Source organism: Pieris brassicae, chromosome 1, assembly GCF_905147105.1.
Source record: "Pieris brassicae chromosome 1, ilPieBrab1.1, whole genome shotgun sequence".
Classification (NCBI taxonomy): Eukaryota; Metazoa; Arthropoda; class Insecta; order Lepidoptera; family Pieridae; genus Pieris; species Pieris brassicae.
Window position 1 is genome coordinate 7,124,488 of NC_059665.1, and position 21,496 is coordinate 7,145,983.

At 32.7% G+C, this 21,496-nt stretch overlaps 2 protein-coding genes across 6 annotated transcripts; one reads left to right on the plus strand and one right to left on the minus strand.

Moving 5' to 3' along the window:
* Positions 1-519: 519 nt before the first annotated feature.
* LOC123720545 lies at positions 520-3,912 on the minus strand. The gene is made up of 5 exons (XM_045677206.1): positions 3,609-3,912; positions 2,836-3,168; positions 1,838-2,686; positions 1,245-1,349; positions 520-525 (listed from the first exon to the last, which is right to left on the minus strand). Exons 1-5 carry the CDS (start codon positions 3,801-3,803, stop codon positions 520-522), a joined length of 1,488 nt encoding a protein of 495 aa, XP_045533162.1. The 5' UTR covers positions 3,804-3,912.
* A 357-nt stretch (positions 3,913-4,269) lies between these two features.
* Positions 4,270-21,479, plus strand: LOC123718435 (protein polybromo-1). Of its 5 annotated transcripts, none has more exons than XM_045675226.1 (34): positions 4,270-4,601; positions 4,744-4,893; positions 5,133-5,304; positions 5,391-5,521; positions 5,621-5,875; positions 6,136-6,294; positions 6,494-6,590; positions 7,324-7,543; positions 8,505-8,617; positions 8,877-9,118; positions 9,729-9,827; positions 10,977-11,151; positions 11,617-11,881; positions 12,242-12,340; positions 12,542-12,703; positions 13,019-13,225; positions 13,542-13,721; positions 13,876-14,024; positions 14,187-14,305; positions 14,642-14,755; positions 14,999-15,165; positions 15,452-15,518; positions 15,840-15,945; positions 16,110-16,243; positions 16,814-16,927; positions 17,133-17,253; positions 17,533-17,721; positions 18,338-18,477; positions 19,119-19,221; positions 19,321-19,362; positions 19,593-19,791; positions 20,377-20,453; positions 20,527-20,686; positions 21,002-21,479. In XM_045675226.1, the coding sequence occupies exons 1-34, from the start codon at positions 4,479-4,481 to the stop codon at positions 21,282-21,284; spliced, it is 5,133 nt and encodes a 1,710-aa protein (XP_045531182.1). In that variant the 5' UTR covers positions 4,270-4,478; the 3' UTR covers positions 21,285-21,479. The 5 variants fall into 5 exon arrangements, with proteins under 5 accessions (XP_045531182.1, XP_045531009.1, XP_045531098.1 ...); XM_045675053.1 differs by having other exon boundaries at positions 6,473-6,590; positions 21,002-21,478; XM_045675142.1 differs by having other exon boundaries at positions 6,494-6,593; positions 21,002-21,478.
* The last annotated feature ends 17 nt before the right edge of the window (positions 21,480-21,496 follow it).

Genomic DNA, 21,496 nt, shown 5'->3' on the forward strand with positions numbered 1-21,496 from the left:
GAATTGCTTTCAAATTTGCAGTTCAATATTAAATTCAGTATTAACCTCTACCAACTATGATTCAGCAATATTAGACTTAGTTTATAATTTTAAATGTATTATAAAAACTAAAAGCAAAGATCATTTTGCCAGCTTGTACCCTACAAGGTTAATCCATATAGTTATCTTGCTAGATGTAGAAATTCAAGACCTACCAGATGATTTTAAACAAGATTATATAGACAAAACTGTGGGATATCTAAAAGAAATGCAGAATACCTCTCCAAGGAATTTTAATTTGTTACTCTCACATTTTCCTCAATGGTTTAATGAATGTTAAGGTATTTTTTTATTTGTGTAATTATGTTAATGTAATTTAAAGTGTTATACTATATATAGCTAAAGAGATTTTCATACTTTGAATAAATACATGAGAATATATAAAACTTATTAGTATAAAAAAAAACACTTGGATTTAGATTAGGTCATAAACTGTATTACAAGTTGTAAAAAGGATTTTTCATTATGCATTGTCATGACTCATGTCTGTAAAATAAATTATTCATCTAAAGATTATGGATATTGTAGTTTCTATTAGCTTGCTTTCTTTTTGCAAAAATACTAGCAGTAGCTGTACCATGACTGACAAATATTTACCTATATGACTGCTCCAGCTGTGTTGTGAGATATTCTATAAAAATATATTGACCAATGAAATATTTTGTCAACCACATGGTACAACTGCAAATGGTAGACTTGGTCTTATTAAATACATCTAGCTGTTTACGCCTTGCAGCAAGTTAATAAAATATATATTTCAAAATACAAAAGAAATTTATGTATAATAGGATGTAATCGTTTTTCAAATGAGTTCATAATGATAGATTTGTGATATGACATGAAACAACAAACAACCTATTAATGAATCTCCTTGTATTTTGATAGGTTGAAATAAGGACAACCTAAGAACAATTGTAGATGAAAATCGTGCCTACAGTATAGGTATATATAGGACTTTTAATTTCCTTATGATGCTTCATGTATGTCAAAATCATTTTGTTGCAGGAATGCAAATTGATAGAAAAAGGTATAATGACACGTGTTTCACGTCCAATAAATTTCATATAAATTTATTATGACAAAATAGACTCCTTCTAATTGAGACCTAACCGTTTCAGATGAATCTTAAAACTATTATTGCTATCTAACGTAGGACCGTGCATTGACCGTAAAATACTTGCTTCATTGCAAGGTAAAATGCTTACTCGCCTACGAGCACCATGCGAAAGTCCAGATATATGTTCACGTACATTATCCCAATATGGTAATATCAGATCGCAAACGGCACAGTGATATAAATTTGGACGAATCTAAAACAAAAAGAAATTCAATTATTTGTCTAGTTTTAAATGTATAGATAGATAGACAAGGTATTTTTTTCAAATTGAAGAATAATACTCTCTTATAACTTAATCTTAACCGTTTGTTGCTTTGGTTGCTACCATCGTGGGTGTAGTAAAAATAGACATGATATAAAAATAGAATTAACGTTTTGCTTGTTATTTTAAAATGCCTAATCGATACAGAATAATGTAAAGATCTTTCTGTAAACCATAACTTGAAATATTGATCTAATTTTAATTTAGCGAAATATTTGATTTTTCAAATAATAAAATATTGTTGGCAACGGCGTAATAGTTTTTTTGGAATGTTCTTTATTATTATTTGATACTTATTAATAATTTACATGAACTATTTTGTAATCACAACGATCAATATAAATTTGAATTACGCTTTAATTTTTTTTAATTAAAAAAGTTGATGACTCATTCTTGGCAATTAAAGAATTTTTACTCACTAATCGAATGAATTCTGGCTTTTCTTCATAGTCAGTCATAACATTACAGGCCAACATTTTGTCTACGTGGGTCTTTGTTTTGCAATGATTTTGAGCGTCGGATTTCTTTATAACTTCATTGCATCCAAAACAGATGTACTGATCCGTATCAATTCCATAGTTTCCTAACAGCATAAATGAAGAATAATGTATTTGTATTTGATCATTAACAAGATAAGACGAGCCGTTAATTTTAAAAATGCCTATCATAAAGCTCGTAAACTTTATCTTTCTCCAATAGGTCTTTTCATGCTTACTCGGTCTCGTAAAGCCATGTAATTCTAGGAAACACTTGTGACGTCGTCCATGCACATGAGACAATACCTGTCGCATGCTAGCGGAGACTCTCGTGTGGCACATCGAGCAATAACCCCAACTTACTAGTGAATTAAATTTAATATAATTATCCTTTCCATAAATTACAAGATCATGCCTTCTTTTTCCGTGGTCTACGATTTCTGAATACTTAACCTTGTAAGGCCTACCACAACCTGCATGCCTATCATTTTCATGTTTATCTTTATGTTTGATCATAACCGCCATATCTGCTTTTACTGCCTTGTTACAAATCCGACATACTGCTTCTCCTTTTTTAAAATTTATTTTATAGTATTCTTGGCTCATCTTAAGAAGCGCATTATGATGTTCAGGATCAGTTTTAACTAAAACTTTCATATTTGGATATACTTTAATCGAATAGTTGTTTTTATATTTTTTAGTGACATTACAATCTCTAGTAATATGATATTCCATCGTGCTATTGTCATGAACGTTAAGACATAGAAAGCAGTAGAATTTCTCTTGACTTAGCTGTAAATTAACAAATATTGATCATCATCGTTCGATAGCAAAAAGATAAAGATGAAGTATAAATAATCTTATAATTTATTACTTCCACCAACCAACAGCACCTACTTAATAATAGCCGGCACAAAAAAAGGAATTTGAAGTAATCTTACCATTCTGTAATAATATTCATTAAATTTAACAGTCTTCGATTGTATCAGATTTATTACATGGACATTCAAAGTATTATGAATCGTTGGATCTTTAATCCGTCTAGAGCATACGGTACAGAAATCTTTATGTATACCATGCCATTCTAAGGCAGTCACTCTGACATCACCAATAAAGACTGTACCATCTGAACGCCTCCTTATGGGGTAATTCATTGTTTCAAATTTAGGTCTTTTTGAAACACTTTTAGCTGCAACATGAGAACTACATTGTCTATGTTTTTTAGGTTCAGTGGTTAGCTCGTTGCAGGCTTCACAGTAAAAATCGTCTCTGATCTGTAAAGAATACTTAGATTTTACGTGAATTTCCCTTTAGTTTTACTTCCTTTATAGTAATGAACATTATTATTGTTTTCATGAATACGTCCTACGTTTAAAACATAATGAATATGAGATTATACATAGCTACTAAAAATTACCAATGTAGGGGGATACTGCCTTTATACAACACTTTGTGGCATTCATATCAAAAACACGAATTTCGTTAAAAATACCAATGCCTTTGTTTAAAAAATATTAATTAGCTAGCTATTGTTGTAGATGAAAGATGACAAGCCTGTTTTTTAGGCTTAGTTATTTTTTTTACCTTTATTAAATTTTACTCATCCAAAGCATAACAGTAATTTTTTTAAAGTTTTGAACTAATATTTAAAAATAGGCAAAAAAATTTTTTACTGTGTAATATCATATTCTTATTCTAAAAGAATCATACTTACCTTATACAAAAAGTCTCTTTTATAGCGTTCATCGTATGCCTGCTTTTTCAATAAGCTCCTATGTTTTTCCCATTTCAGATGCTTATCCACATTGTCTAAATAAAAAAATGACTCTTGGCATAACATGCAGTGGAAATCTATTTCTCCACAAAGGATAAAATTCTTAAAGTAACTACAAAACTTTACTTCAGTCATTTTCGTTAATCAAAAGAACGGATGGAATAGAAACAATTTAAACAGATTGTTTAATAAGAACGCATACTTTGCCACGTTGTACAGTTACAAATAATAATATAATGTGGAGTAAAGGATTCAGCAAGTTAATTATTATTGTTCTCTTATGTGGGTACCAACAAAAACGATAAAAAAATATAGTGAAATTATATTATTTAGATTATAGAATAAAAGTGTTATTTAGTGAGAGTATTTGACATGAATTTTTAAATTTACACATAAAATCTAATATAATATTCATTTCATAATCATAAATTGATTTTTTCATGTATTTATCCCTTTATCTATTGTTAAATATACAATATAGTTTTTAGTCAACAGAATACAAATACTTAAATTGCAACAAATTTTTGTTGACCATAGTTTCGATATGCATATTACATATGTCAATTTACATTTGTCACTTAGCTTTTAAACGAATAGCCGTCGAGACTCGAGAATCAAATGCGTCGAATGGCGCAATTGTTCTAAATAAAGTAGACGTAAATTTTAACAAAAATATGTTGTTATTATCATACTAACCGTTTTGTTTTCGTTAGAAGAAGTAACGTGAAGTTTTTAAAAATCTTTGGTATTTAAGTACTACGTGTGTACGAGTGTTAGCTTTACAAAAATAATTTCTTTCGGCGTCCCAATATGAGTAAGCGGCGTCGTGCATCGTCTGTTGCAAGCCGAGGAGCTGATGGAGATGATAGTGATGATGTTGAGCTGAGCAATCCAGGCCCACCACCATCACGCAAGAAGAAAAAATTGGAACCGGTAAGCACGGACACCAGTTTTTTTACTAGGTGCTATATGGAAACTGTAGCACATATTTTTGCAGCAATTAATATGCATTTATTTTGATTTTAAAGGATTAAAAAAAGTTTTTTTTAATTTTAAATGAATAAATACCTTGCAGGGTGAAATATGTCAACAATTGTATGACACAATTCGTTCATTCAAGAAGGAAGATGGAACTCTTCTGTGCGACTCATTTATCAGAGCTCCTAAAAGACGTCAAGAGCCCCAGTACTATGAAGTTGTATCTCAACCAATTGATCTTCTTAGGGTGAGTTAAATACAGTAAAGAATTTGATCCAATACCCTGTTCATAATTATAGCTTACGGTATTTTGCTAAACTACAACATCTAATCTGATTCATGGCATTCACCTAGAGTTAGTAAAATCAGGTTATGGATCAGTGCTAATTGTCAAAAATCTAAGTTTTTCAAAATTTCTATGTATATATATAGTTTGGCTTATTAGAAATAAGTATATATAAATAGTATATGTGTTTGTTGGATTAGGTTCAACAGAAACTAAAAACTGATACATATGAGGATATAGATGAGTTGTCTGCAGATATTGAACTCCTAGTAAACAATGCTAAAGCTTTTTATAAGCCGGAGTCAGAAGAATATAAAGATGCTAACCGATTGTGGAAATTGTATACAAAAACCAGACACAGTCTTGAAAGTGGTAAGCTTGTAAATGTTGGCAGTATGTAAACATTTAGATTGGTATATGTGTATAGTACACATGTTGAATGATTTACAATCTTGTAGGTGAAGAAGTGAAAGTTCCAAAGGTATCTCGTACAAGCTCATCAAGTCGCAGATCAGATGTGGCTGAAGATATGTCAGAAACTTCCACAAATAATGAAGAGGACAGCATTTTTGAAGAACTTTTTAATGGTGTAAGTGTCTTAAATAATTTAAATGTAAAAAATTGGATTTAGCAAATAAATGTACTAGGATTAAAAATATATTTGTATTTTATTTCTTTTTGCCTTTAGGTTATGACAGCAAATGCAGATGGCCGACCACTTTATAGCGCATTCCAATTCCTTCCATCAAAACGACGCTACCCTGAGTACTACAATGTAATAGACACTCCTATTGACCTCAAAACTATAGCGCAAAAGATACAAGCAAGTGAATACTCAAACTTAAGTGATTTGGAGAAAGATTTACTGTTAATGGTTCGGAACGCCTGTCTCTTCAATGAGCCCTACAGCCAGATATATAAAGATGCAAAAATGTTGAAGAAAGTAAGTGTTTTTTTGTACTGCATGGTCTATTTCAGTTAAGAACTTAAAAATTGATTTGTTTGTGTAAAAGATTGAGAAGTTGAACAACTGTTACCTTAAACCAATGTACATGCCTAATATTTATTGAATTTATCATTAGTTATGTTGTTAACAAAATAATATTTGTAAACATAATAAATCTTTAACAACTCAGATCCCATTATATCCCATTTCATTATAATTTCTATATCTATGTGTTTAATATTAAATACTATTTTCAGATAATCCAAACTCGTAAGCAAGAAATTGAGCAGCATGGACGACCCAAAGTGTCTGAGCGTATTCGCAGTAAGAGATCATCACGTGTTGTTCCCATTTTATCTAGTAGAACTATGGCCATCATGGAACCCCCTGGATCAGATGGAGAGCCCTCTGTTACGGTAAATATAGATAAATTTATAAGAAAAGTACTGAACTTCATGTTTTTACTATACATTTTTTCAGTCACAATAATGACAATATCTATAACTAAATATATATATTGATTACTTCTAGGAAAATAAAGTTAATCTTATGATCATGTAACAAAAATCTTAAAAGCATTTCAAACTGTTTAAGGGTCGAGGTAAAACATTTCAGCCTTCAGACGAAAGCGAAAGTGATGAAGATAAGAATGAGAATGAGGATTCGCCTCAGTGGAAGTTATTAGAATCTGTCTGGAATCATATGGGCCCAGGTGGTAAGATTTTTTTACTATTTATCTTTAAATTAAATAGATTATCAATTTGCCATACAGAAGTCATACTAAGTGTTAAGGCCCAACTTTGAAACTTATGAAGACTTGTAGGGTTACTCTAATATTAAAATTTCTAAAATTGTTTTAATAACTTTATTGAATTTTGCATATTCGTGTTTGTTTGGTTATACCAGTAAATGAAATCGACTTAGTGTATAAAGCTAAGCAGAAGAAGTTTCAGTTCAAAAGTGGTTGGACGGTACCTATATAGGTTGCAAATATGAACTTAAAGATTTTGATATCATTCTCGTCGTTAATTTTCTGGCTTTCTAAAGCCAAAATTAAGTTTTGCCATCACTTAGGTATGAAACGTATTTATGCATATATTTAAAATTTGTCTCGATTATTTTTTGAGATAACTCATATGATTATAGAAAACAAACACGGGCTGCTGTGTACGTGACGTAACTAAAAAACTCCAGGAAAAATATCGGCATTTGAACGGCTCAAATGTCTCAAAAGTTATTTCAAATCGATTGTCTTAATAGTTATATTAAATAAAAAAAATATGTAATACTACCTCTGTCTTAAATTCTTAATTACACATTAAAGAGCAGTGTTAGCCGCAAGCTGTTTTCAATATTATATTTTCGGCGACGTTTGTCAAGCTGATCATTTTTTAAGACTATATTTAAGGAGAGGACAAAAATAACATTTGTAGATGCCCCACTAGCTTCGCCATTCTGGAAGCTTCCATCGAGACGCGATCACCCGGACTACTATAAAGAAATCAAGAACCCGGTATCTTTGAATCAAATAAAGAACAAAATACGTCGAGGCAACTATGGGACTCTGTCGGAGGTGGCTGGTGACATGAATATTATGTTTGAGAACGCTAAACAGTATAATCTTAGCACATCAAGGATTTACAAGGATGCTGTTAAATTGCAAAGGTAATTGTTGGACAAGGTTGTTTAATATCCAATCGTTATCTTTATACGTTGCTGTAAATTAGTTTAGTTCGTTGGCTGGATGGATTTCTCAGTCCACTTCTAGGGATTTTCTTTTTCGAAATGAGGGGCTGTCAAATCAACTTCCAGCAGAGGTCTTTTACCTTTCAAGATAAATAATTCCAAATAATTTATTTGTCCAACACAAATTATTTTAATTCTTTTAACCTTATAAAATTACATTTAAATGTTTATAATTTCAAGTGCCATGCTTTTGATAACGTTAACGAACGTAACGATTTTTATGTATTAATTAGCATTCTTAATTCTGTGTGTCATCTGTCTTACGATTAATCTGTGTATAAAGAATAATAATTAATTATGATTTTTTTATACCTTTTTTAATATTTACGCTTAAAGCCACGTTTTATACAGAAAGCCTAGTGTAAACTACTAATAGTTCGGCTTATTGTTCAAAGTATGCAGCAAATGAAAAAGAGCGTAAATTGTTTATTGTTTACTAGCGAACCCGACAGACGTCCTGTCTTAATTATCAATATTGATTAAGAATATAATAACTCCGATCGAAGCATTTGTTTTGCACGCTTTCTGTCAAAGTTATGTCAAACGCCATAAGGTTACATGAAAAAAGTTTGGATTGTAAAAGTACTGTGCACTGAAAAACTAATTTGTTATCGTAACAAAAGTCAGGATTACTTAATATGATGATTAAGTATTCTTATATTTTCCAATTTTCCGCGAACTTTTCTTATTTTTTTCTTTCATAAGAACCCTCTCCTGACAATAACAAACACAACAAAAAAAGAATTAGCGAAATCGGACCAGCCGTTCACGCGTGATGCCGTGACCAAGGGAAATAGGGATACATTTTTATATATATGCTCTATAGTTTTATTGCAGGTGAATATTTGTTTCAAAATTTATATTCATTTTACATTCGCAGAATAATGCAGCAGCGAGTCCAAGAGTTGCTAGATATCGTACAGAGTTCCTCCAGCGATGATGAAAGCCTGTCATCTGTTAAGAACCAATCACAAGCTACACCAAGACCTAGAGGTAAAAAAAGAACCATTTAAATTACTATATGCAATGCTTCCCTGCAATATGCGATACATATTTTTGAATTGTGTTTGTTTAAACATTCTGATACGGCCATCCTTACGGCGTTATGAAATTCGGGCGGTCCTAAAATTATAATGAAATTAATACACATTTTATTATTACAACCTGGAAAAGGGTTTCGGGAACAAAATAAAATATATTTCCTAGCATTCGTTCTTTAAAATATTTTTATGTATCAATATTAAATTGTCAGGTCGTCCACGCGTAAATCCAATTGTCGCACCATCACCGTCCCCATCACCATCTCTCAAACCCAATATGCCGCTGAAGAAGAAACTGCATTACATCTCCAAGCAGTTGGTGGAATTTACGTGCTCTGATGGAAGACAGCCCATGCTCCTCTTCATGGAGAAACCGAGCAAGAAGCTGTATCCCGAATACTATAATGTTATTGACCGGCCCATTGATATGCTAACTATTGAGGCTAATATCAAGGTAAATCAAAATTTGACTTAAGTACTTTTTCATGTCTTTCTGTCTAATTGTGTTTACGCCCTTTTGAAATGAGACAAGAAACAATTTAAATTACATAAATGTAATATTAAACTTAAAGTTTCTTGTGTCAAAGCCACAAACTTATTATAATATTTTTATTTTACTAAATGCTTTCAAATTTATTCTAATACTTCATTAGAATTATGTAAATTAATTTATTAACATTTCATTTCATTAAGAGTATACATGAAATAAGAAAACTTAAATAAACCAAATTATTAAATCCACCCTAAAGCGGTAATTAAATTTATGTAATATATAAAATTCTTGTGTCACAATGTTCGTTGCCATACTCCTCCGGGTTGCCATACGCTCGACCCTTCATTCTTACACCCTAATTGATAAGGGTGGTCCACCCCTAAACTTTTATTATTTTTTAGTTTTCTTTGTTTTTATAGCAAAATGTGCCATGTTGCTATGCACTACAGGTAGGCTAAGTAGTCATGTTAACGAGAAACGAAGTTCGCGGGGGCAGCTAGTAATAATAATAAAAAATCTATATAACATTAGTTCCTAATTAATTTCTATAATATTTAATAATTTCTAACAGAGCGATCGTTATACCTCCGTGGATGAAATGGTCTCAGACTTCCGCTTGATGTTCTCAAACTGTCGTCAGTTTAACGAAGAAGGATCTATGATTTATGAGGTAGGATTTATGTTTGAGAATCCACTGTAGTTAGCTAGTATTAGCCCGTAGCTGTTTACTAACATTTATGGATATTTTTTGTTATGACCGCCTGCGAATGCTAATGCAAAGGGAGTCATTGTCGTAAAATAAATAAAAAATGAGTTTCTTAAAACTTAATTTTATAGGTAAGATAAGATTTGTGTGAACTTATGCTCTCATTTGTCAAAATTATGTGACCACGCGACAGATGTAAGAGCCAATTCCAAAGAGCTTTTGACAAGTGTCAGAGCTAAATCTCGACTCTTAAGTTGTCCATCAATGCACACTTAAATATCTAGATTTTAGCCTAAATTTACTTTTATGAAAAAGGGGGTAAGTGCTTATGTCAATATTACTGTTAAAATATATGTATAGCACGTAGAGACAAAGATAGCTGTATTTTTTTAAGTATGTGTTCTTAATTTCATCACTTTTCATAGTTCCTGCATTATCTAACCTTATCATGCATCATTTTTATTTTGTCTAACACTAACATAATTGTTTATAGAAGAGGATGCCATACAAGCAGAAGTCTATCGTAAAGGTATGTAAAGCCGGCGCTCATGGGCGTACTAAATAATATGCCGTGAATGTAAAGCTTGTCTTTCGAGTGAATTTTAATAAATGGTGTTTAGTGGTTGTCGGTTCGAGTGTACTTGTTTAAAAAATATTTTAAAGTTTTTAAATGAACATTTTAGTACATGATGCTGTCTTTATCTCTATTAACATAATCAAATAGAGCAACGAGACTATAATGATTATTTATTATGAAACGGTTTTTTATTTTTAACCATTACAAAATCTTTGTTGTTGTGCAAATACAAATTGTTTTTTGTATATTCCACAATACGATGTAAACCTTGACGTCTTAATGCATGCAGTTTATAGTCATACAACATTCGACCGAAATATAGTAAGTGATTTCTTTCATGAGTTAAAACTACCCAACTCTGGGTAGTTTTGCCGACAACTATATTTGCCTATAATTCGAGTAGCCTAGTTGGATAGATAGCTCCTTCGTGTGTGTGTATATTGCCCTTTATCTCACGTGATTTCTGCTAAACACTACATTATTTTCACCTTTTATGTTAACCATTACAAGTTCTGTAGATTAAAAGTTTGTTGCAGGACGCAAATCTATTAGAACGCGTGCTGAATGAGAAGGTGAAGGAATTGAACAGTTGCGTCGAAAGGAAAACTCCGATAAAGACCATAAAGCCAGCCAAATCCCGCCAGCTCACGCCCTTTGAACAGAAATTACGCACATTGTATGACGCAATCAGGGATTATAGAGATCCTAAAGGTATTTTTTACTGCATTTTTGTCTATGCTTTTGTCCGGTGTTCGTTCTGATATGGCACAAAGTTACCACACTCTTTACTTATCTCAATTGAGGTGTTGTTGATTTGAGTATTTAAATATAGTATATTTTATTCAGCTATTATTTTTATCTTTAATTTGACATAACCTGTCAACACTAGTATAATGCCAACTACGTACAAAACGTCTTACGCAGATTATTTATGCATTCTCCATTAATAATTAATCCTTAGTTTTGATTTAAACTAAGTACGCCTTTTGTTTTTTTGCGAGTTTTGAACTTTTTGGATTGATATAAACGTGAATTTCCTAAGTTCATTTTTGATTACCAAGTTTCATTGACAGATGTCTTATTTATGATTATGCTCGCGCTGCGTTATCCCGGTCGCTATTTTAACTGGAACATCAAATGTGTTTAATAGACAAGTACTATTGTATTATTTTCTAGCTAACCGACAATTAGCACTGATATTCATGAAGCTTCCAAGTAAAACGGAATATCCAGATTACTACGAGCTTATAAAAAATACCATAGACATGGAACGAATCGCCCACAAACTAAAGAACAGTGTTTACACCTCGGTAAACGAGTTGGCATCGGACTTCATACTAATGTTCGACAACGCTTGCAAATATAACGAGCCAGATTCGCAGATATATAAGGACGCCTTGATCCTGCAAAGAGTTTGTTTGCAGACTAAGCAAATGTTAAGGTTAGAAATAATGTTATTTTAATCCGTTAATTAGATAAGGGATTTTGTAATTACAAGTAGTATATAAAAAGACTACTTGACAAGTTATATATAACATTTTTGTTTTTTCTTATAATTAAATTCAACTTAGAGTACAAAGACACTAAAAATCACTAAAGGTGTTTAACCTTAGAGCCTGAAAAATCTTCTTGGAGCTCATGTTTTTCCTTTAAGAAAATATTATGTTTAAATTTATAACTTAACTAATAACATTAAGCCGATATTTATACCAAAGTCGCGCTTGTTTGGCAGACTAAAACTTTATCTGATTTTAGCGAGTTTTGTAGCATTTGTCTTCATTTACTGACATATTTTCTATAGGGAGGATGACGATGCAGTACCAGATGTGCCAGTGGCCGTACAGGATCTCCTGCTGAATCTTTTCACTACAGTCTACAATCACCAGGACGAGGAAGGAAGGTAATATATTTATATACATACATTAAATCAGTAGTACGTAGACGACTACGTACGTAGGTAGTAAATATTGACGTACATTTTTGAAAAAAGCTAATGAAAATCGAACGAGAAGACTGTTATGCTGTTCTGTGCAGATTTAGTATCTGCATCGTACTAATGAAGTAAAGGCCAGATTTACAATGCTTTATTATAATATTTCAGGTGTTACTCAGATAGTATGGCTGAACTTCCGGAACACGATGAAGCGGCGAATGGCGAGAAAGTGCGCGCCATTTCGTTGGACCTTGTCAAACGTAGGCTCGACAAGGGTCTATACAAACGGTTGGATCACTTCCAACAAGACATGTTCGCTATTTTTGAGAGGTTTGTGTTACAGTTTCAACTATTTCATGCCATTTTAAAACATTACTGTGTTAAGTTAAACTCCGTAATTGATAGACGAAAGCATGAGTTTACGTTTACAAAATTTACTTGGCTAATTTTATGTTTACCATCTCGAAAAAAATCCAAAACAAATTATAATATGTTTACAAAAAATTATAAAATATACATATTTCATATTAGTATTGACTAAGAATGTAATGTATAAACTGTTATTTAGTTGTATACAAGATATGAAGATCAACTTTTTGGTCGGAAAAAATACACGTTTTTTAAGTCGGTTAAAATGATTTTCAGAGCCCGTCGACTATCACGTACAGACAGTCAAATCTTCGAAGATTCTGTGGAGCTTCAGGCCTATTATATAGAACAACGTGACATTCTGTGTCGTAACACTTTGGTTACTCCAGCGTTGAACTTCACAAGAGACACCATGACAACGTCAGTGGAACTGGTGAAACAGTGCAAGCTGTTGCAAGAGAACGATGAAGATGACGAGACCAGGTATGTGTCAGAAAGTCCTGAAATACAAATGCTTAACGAATTGTATTAATTTTTAGTTAAAGTAACTATGACTTAGGAAAGTCTATGTTGATGAAAAATTATATCTACGTATATTTTTTGCTACGTATATATACGTATATGTCGTGTAACTCTTTCTTTGTTTCATTAACTAATGTATGTATTAAAGGCTAGCTTTAAGCCAGTGATAAGCAATTGATGAATCATACTAACATACTCTGTATAGTCATTAAAATATTTGAATAGAATATATTTTAACTTCTACTTGAACAACAATTGAAGAAGAGAAATATTTTAGATCGAGCACAGACGAATCCCTTCTATCAGGCGGTGCACCTCCCAAAACACAATATGGAAAAGGAGACTTTGTGTATATCCAGCCTGAACGTGGTACAAAAGAAGCCACTATTGTGCAGATCGAGAGGCTGTTCACCAATACGGATAATGTACCTATGGTTTACGCTAACGTGTATTTCCGGTAAGTTTTACTAAAAAGTTCAGTATTTATAGGATAAATAATGTATTGATTTTTGGATGAGGACCTTACTGTTTCTAGCAAGATAAACTGGTTCTTGGATGAGTGTTTGTCGATTTCTTTCTTATAATTTTTAATTGTCACATAAAACTTTCAGCCCGCACGAAACGTTCCACGTGCGCACGCGCAAGTTCCTTCAACAGGAAGTGTTCAAGACTGAGACTCACCGTAGTGTGCCTTTGGAACATGTGATTGGACGGTGTTATGTTATGAATGTCAAGGAGTACTTCAAGTTTAGGCCTGAAGGTTTGATATTCATACTAATCCCTTGTATTACATTATAAGGAACTTTCTTCTAAAGTAAGAATTTATTATTCCTAATATGTTTCGTATGCTCTTTCTCTAATAAATCTTTTGCACATTTTTGATACATGCAGATTTTTGATAAAAAATCCTTGTCATAACCAGGTTATGCTGACAAAGATGTGTATGTCTGTGAGAGCAGATACAATACAAAGCATCGCTGGTTCAAGAAAATCAAGGTTTGGGAAGGCGCTGAGAAAGAGGCTACACTTTTACCACGGGAGGTGAGTGTCACACCTAAAGTACCTACCACTACCATAGTGCTCTTATCTGTTTTCATCACAGTGTAAACACAATTTGCTAGAATGAGACGCGCCACTGACATTTGGTAGATCACACAGACTAGGCATTGTCAATTGTGAACGTTGACAGTCTTTCTTTACATGCCACACCGCATTCTACGACTAACTTCAAAGTGGCGGGAATTTTAAAATATTCATTCTCCGACATATATGTAGGTGATAAGTTCACCGGGACTGAAGTCAGTTATGAAATTACAATTATTTCTTTTCCTTGGTGTGATAAGTGATTGATAACAAAATGTATCTGTTAAACTTCAGGTACCATTGGAACCCAATAGAACAGTGTCAGTATTCCGTGAACGCGTTGAGAAGCATAAGGACGAGTTGGCGGAACTTGAGGTATTGGAGAATGTCCAAGAGAAGGAAAGACCGGTATGTACCATTATTGTTATTATTATTATTGTAAATAAAAAGATAATTTATCATTTGAAGCTTTTTTCATGGCAATTAAGCAAATTTGTAGAGTTTTCTTTGATTAAATTTTTTTAATTTTAAAACTCTTTAGTAACTCTCTGTGAAATCCGAATAAATAGAGAGTATATCTATTTGTAGCTGTAAATAATTTAAAAAACTTATGTTTAATTATTATTTTAATGTTTGCCTCTGTTTTTATAGGACGTAGTAATGTACAACCCTCTTGGTACGGACGATGAGAACACATACTATGAACAGTATAATACAGTGTGTTCGGGCGTCATCAAGACCGGAGACTACGTGTACGTCGTCACTGATGGCGGGACTCAGCTCATCGCGCAGGTCGACACTATTTGGGAGACTGGAGAGTGAGTCAGATATAAAACCAAATTACTTTCAACCTTTCTGTATACACATATATAAATCAATATGAAATATTTTTAATACGTAAAAATGTTAATAATGCTAAAAAAATCTGACACTGTGTGTTGTCAAATTTTTATTCGCTCGGAATCGCTGCCATACAAATATTGTTTTTATCTTCTATACATAACTTTATTACTATTTTTATTATAAAAAAAAACTAGTGGAATAGACACATTACTGTCGTCTAAATAATTGGTGTTATGTAAAGAAATTTATTTTTTGTTTTAGTAATAAATGCTACTTCCGCGGTCCATTCTTTATTTTCCCGGCAGAGGTATCCAATATCATAAACAAGGTAAGTCCGAGTACGAGCGATATTTAATAATTAACGATAATGTAATAAGTTCTCCTTGGAACGAAATAGTAAATGCTGGCATGAGATTTAATAATAATAAAAAAGTTGCTTGAATATTTTTACTCTGGTAGCTGGTAAATCACGACTTGAGAGCAACGTTAAGGGTTCATGGTCCTCCATTTTCTATGGTTGTAGTGACTGAACAAATGATTCAAAAATATGAAATATTATTGTGATACAGCAAAACAATGAATATTTCTACATTCGAAAAATAAATTAAATTATTAAGTCTATCATTATCACATAATAAATCTTTTTCAGCCTTTCTATAAACAAGAAGTGCTGTTAACAACGCTACACGACACCAGCCCGTTAGTAGGCATTGTTGGGAAGTGTTCGGTTTTGGATTACGATGATTATCTTAAATGTAAGTTTTTTACTAAAATTATTAAAACAAAAGTTTAACAAAAATGGATATTTTTTTTGCTATTAAGCTAAATTTTTTGAAGTGGAATTCTGCAAGTTTGTACATGCCTTTTTAGCAAAAAATATATTTTTTGCATGCAAATATTAAGATATGTAAAATTCTAGGTCGCCCTACAGAGATTTCAGAGAACGACATATACGTGTGCGAGTCGCTTTACGACGAATCCAATCGCATTGCGCGTAAACTGAAGTCTGGTTTGAGGAAGTTTGAACACACGAAAGACGTCACTGTTGATGAAGTAAGCGTTCATTTGTTTTTCTCTTCTTTCGTTTATAGTATTGTCTTTTGTTAACATAGGTTTTACACATTGAAAGAAAACACCTTTTTACCTGATTGAAGCTATGTCTTATTATGATAAGATAATAAACTTAGATGTTTTTTACATAATTTCATTTTTTTCCGACGTTTTGCGTGCTTTATAGCGTGCGTGGTCACTGTGACATCGTGAAATTTAAAATTATATAAAATAATTATAAGTTTATAATAGTACATAGCTTTAATCCGGTAAAAAAGTGTTTTCTTTCTTTACTTTAGTTATTCTATCCATTCATTTTGCGTAAATGTTATACATAAATTACTAAATGTTTCTAGAAAAACTAAAGTACATATGATTCGTTGTATACACTAAGAACGTGCTAAATTCAGTTTTATTTATTGAAAATATTTAAGACACATAGATAAAAATGCTATCCTTCATTAGATTTCAAAAGGTCTGGTATTTTTTAGTTAGAAGGCTCTACCAAAAATTAAGTTAATTCAGGTAAAGTGGCGCTAATGCTAATATAGTATTTATAACAATTTTTTTCAGATATACTACTTTCCCAAATCGCTGGGTCCGCCCGCTCTTGCATCATCGCAAGAAGTTACAACGGCAGTTGCGTTTGCGCAGAAAACGTACAATCCTCATAGCTCTGATTCCATGGTAGGTAGACGTGATAATACATATATTTAAAGAAACTAGTTAGAGACGAAGTTCATTCTTAAATTAATTTTATTACTTCTATTATATAGTTTCATTATATTTAGTCAGTATTTTAAAGATGTAAGTTTCCGGCTATTTCAGAATAAAAACATTTTTAATTTAAAAATGTATCTAATATATATTAAAAGTTAATTAAATATTCCAGGACGTAAAGCCTCAATTCACGAATCTCATAAACACAACAATAGGCAGTCAGGACGTGGAGATGATTTTGGAGAACTCTCTCGACGATTCCTTAGCGTCACCCGCAACGCCTTTGTCAATTGGTAAGTTAATGGTAATTATTAATTAAAACTTTAAAATTCCATACTTTACCCATTTTTTTCTGATCATAAAATGACCCAATTGAACTCTTTTGTCCCTTTCGATCGAATTGAATTTATGTTGAATCGGTTAAATCGGTGAAACTAGATTTATGTATCTAATATGGGAGTGAAGATATAACGATAATTTAAAAAAAAGGTTTGAATGAAGGCACAAAAAAAATATATTAATAATGTTTGGTAAACCAACTAGACAATGTAACTAAAACTTATTTCTTTCAGGTGGTAATAGTAATCCATACAATCCATCTCTCATCCAAACTCCGACACAAGAGAAGAGTAACACTTCCTCTACTCCCACAACAGGCAAGAAGAAGAAAGATCAGAAGCAGAAGATCGTCACTGGATATATTCTTTATTCAAGTGAAGTTCGCAAAGCCATTGTCGCTAATAACCCAGAGTGTACTTTTGGTAAGACCTTTTAAATGATTCCAAGACAATACTAACAAGTATGTGTTATCATATTAGCTTTGTCAGTTAAAGAAAAGCTTATTTTAATGATATATGTTTGCAAATCTAAACAGTCTTTTAAATCAATGAAAACATTGAATTATCTATTTAATATCGATATGTTTTGGACGAGACTATTATTTGTTGTCGGTTAAAAAGCTACAGGAGGCCGTTGTTTCGAATGCATATTTTGTTAATTTCTCATTATATATATGATAACTGCAGTGCGGTAACTATTACATTTATATCACATACAAACAATATATGTACAGAAAAAACATCTCGTTAAACAGTAATTGAGTAAAACATATACAAAAAGACTATTTCCTACAGTATATGAACTGACGTCACAATTCAAAACAGTAAATCTATGCAATTCCTTAAATTATTTTTATTGAGGGTACTGGGCACTGAAGGATTGCTGGATTGTTTACCTTTCCTCGAACGTAATATAGTTTCAGAAATTCTCGGCTCTCTTTGTTTTTTTCTTAACTTCTGTATAATTAAAGGTCTGATACAGATGATCCCAAGCAAGATTAATGGTTTTATGTTTCAATAAATATGGTTGTGTTTTCAGGTGAAATATCTCGAATAGTCGGCAATGAATGGCGGTCTCTGCCGGGATCGACGAAGCAGAGTTGGGAAGAGAGGGCTGCCAGGTGCAACGAAGAGACAGCAGCAAGGCTCGCTGAAGAGATGAAAGAGCTTGCTCAACATGTGAGTTCAGCTTTTCATATGAAATAATTCTAGGGGGCAACTCTGCGCTCCAAACCTCAAGTAAAGTATTTCTGAACCAAAGCGAAGAAAGACTTTTCTCTCTTTTCTGAAAAAAAACCTTGAAACGCACTCGCGAGTTTCCTGTTATTGAAAGTCCCTATGGGTAACTGTACATCAGGCTCTAATAAATAAAACTAAAATGATTTAGAATTATTAGAAGAGGCAGTGGTTAAATAAGCATCTGTTGGAGAGGCGTGTCTTCTAATAGGCCATATCTCACTTAACATCACGTAGGATTGTGGCCGTCTAAAGTCTGTTCAGTTCTGTTTAATAAAAAAGAAAGACGGACTGTAGCCGAAGGACAAGTTCTTACTAATGATTACATCTGTGAAAATAGTTCAGTGAATACTTGATTTTTGAATTGAATTCTATATTGAAGTGATTTTTAATTTTAAAGAAAGTATAATTTTAAATCAAAGTCAATATTCGTTAATTGAAAATTCAACTACATGTATTGACCGTTTCAAATGAGTCTAGCACCCGGCCATGACATATAGATTTTATATGTATGTTTTTGATAACATTTATATTTGTTATTAAAGCTTTACACATCAAATTAACTTCTTATCTCATTATTTCAGACCACGATGGAAATGACGTACGAGTGCGCATGGGACACTTGTGACTACCAGTTTGAGGACCTAAATGATTGTATGGAACATTGCATTGGGGAAGGCGGAAATAGTAAGTACCTACGGATCCATATAATTACATCTGTATTGTGTTAAATGTGTGCAATACATTATACCATGTACTAAAGACATAACATTTTAACGCTGCTAGTGATTGGAACATTTATTGAAACAAAGAAAAGCAAATTGGAGCGTAAGTAATGTTTTTGGTGCCTTCACCTGATCATTCTGGAATTATATTAACAGTTATTAGTTAGTTACTTTTCACTTTTTTTTATAATAGTAGGTAATCAGGTTATTTAAAACTGTCTATTTTGTATCACTAACAAGGATTTAAAAAAAACCTTTAATCACATTGTATGTCCTTTAAAGACGTCCTTTTTATGGACATATTTAAACAAAATGATAAATTCGCACTCACAGCGGGCCACGTGCAACAACACTACCGAAGCGGAGCAAACGCTACAGAGAATAAAGAGTACCCGTGCTTATGGCGAACGTGCACGCGCGTACGTAAGGGACAGGCGCCATTCCCAAATCTGCCAAGGCTTCTACGACACGTACGGGACTTGCACATCAACAAGGGCAATGGGAAATTGACGGCCGTACATGAACGTTCACGGTAAGACGAAAGGTTTTGGCGTGACCCTATTTATTTATTAACACTTAAACATAAGATAATTAAATCAAAAGGAGGGGGAGGAGGGGAGTTATTAAGAAAAAAACAGGAACAACAAAAAAAAACTACACTAAAAATAGAAAGTAAAAAGACACATAAATCACGATAATTTAATATAAGTCTCACGTCAGTTAGTAGTTGGAAAGAAAGTTAGGGATACGATGTGGACAGGTAATGTTTGTACAGAAGAAATTTAAAGGAAGATAGAGCAGGAGCTATTGTCAGTTGCGTCACTATAGTCGTGTATAAACGTTCATATTTGTCTACAGGCAAATTTGTGTGACGTCACATACAGACATTTCCATATATTTTTATGTTGCATTTCGAATTATCTGATGTCGGGGCTCCTTGTAGTACTTTACCCGCGCGGCGTCACTGGCGTTGTTTGTACGAATTGAGAAAGGCTATTATAATACTACGTTATCAGTTCTGAAAGTTTTTAATGCTTATATTGCACTACAAAAATCTTTACCTATTTCCACTTTATCATTTCGTCTTAATTAAGTACGTATAATTTAATATCTGCAGAAACTTTCTTCCCTCGACGAAGAAGCCACCGAAAGCTTACACGACGACGTTACGTGCAGGGGTCTTGTCACCTGGTGGTAAATATTACAATACATAATTTATTATTTAATTTTTTTCAATTCTGTAATGAGTTTTAACTTGTTTTTGTAGCATCTCTTTCGGGCATGTCGCCGATGGCTCGCAGCACGCCAAGCCCGGGTTGCGGCGAAGGCGGAGTGCCGCCCACCGGGAACCGACCAGCCTTGGAGCCCCTTTTCGTTTCCGCGCCACCCAGGGTGCAACGTGTCACACACTCCGACACATATATCAGGTAACCTTTTTTTATCTTCTCTAATATAATATAAATGGTATCAAGAAAACCGGAATATATAACTCGTATATGACTGTACGATGAGTTTGAAAGCGAATTAAATACTGTTGCGTAAAATATATATATCTACAAATAATGTATAGATAGAAAATTTATTCTTATATAACTTTCTGCTTTTAGGGTAATTTTTAGGCATCTGTATGTCATACAAATATTGGTGTTATTTAACATAGTCTGGAGTCATAGTTGTTAATTTATTAACTGTTACATATTATTTACATCATGAAGAGTAATATTCACACATAATATTTACAGATACATTGAAGGTCTTCACTCGGAGCAAAAGTACATAACCCCATGGGAGAAATCTCTTACCCCGATGCCAGCAAATCCAGACCCTTCGCATTTTAACATGCACAAACTACCGGCACACTGGATGACAGAAGACGCCGTCAACGGATACTTGGCTCACGACAAGACACTTTCAGAGACAGACATACAGAAAATGGATCAAAACACAAAAATCTTGAAGGGTCTTTGCTCTTTAAGGGATTTTTTGATGAAAGACGCCTATGTTATTGCTAAATCATATTCTTAAATCTCGAAATATTTAATTCACTAAAACAAAATTTATATCACTTAGAATTAGTGTAAAATTATCATGTAGGATAAGGGACAATGATTTTATATCAGAATAAAGTATTATTATAAGAAAGTCAGTATTGTCAGTTATGATATATGGCCCCCCATTCCACAATTTAACTGGTTTTCAATTGATATTGACAACAAATTTTAAGTAATTATTTTAAA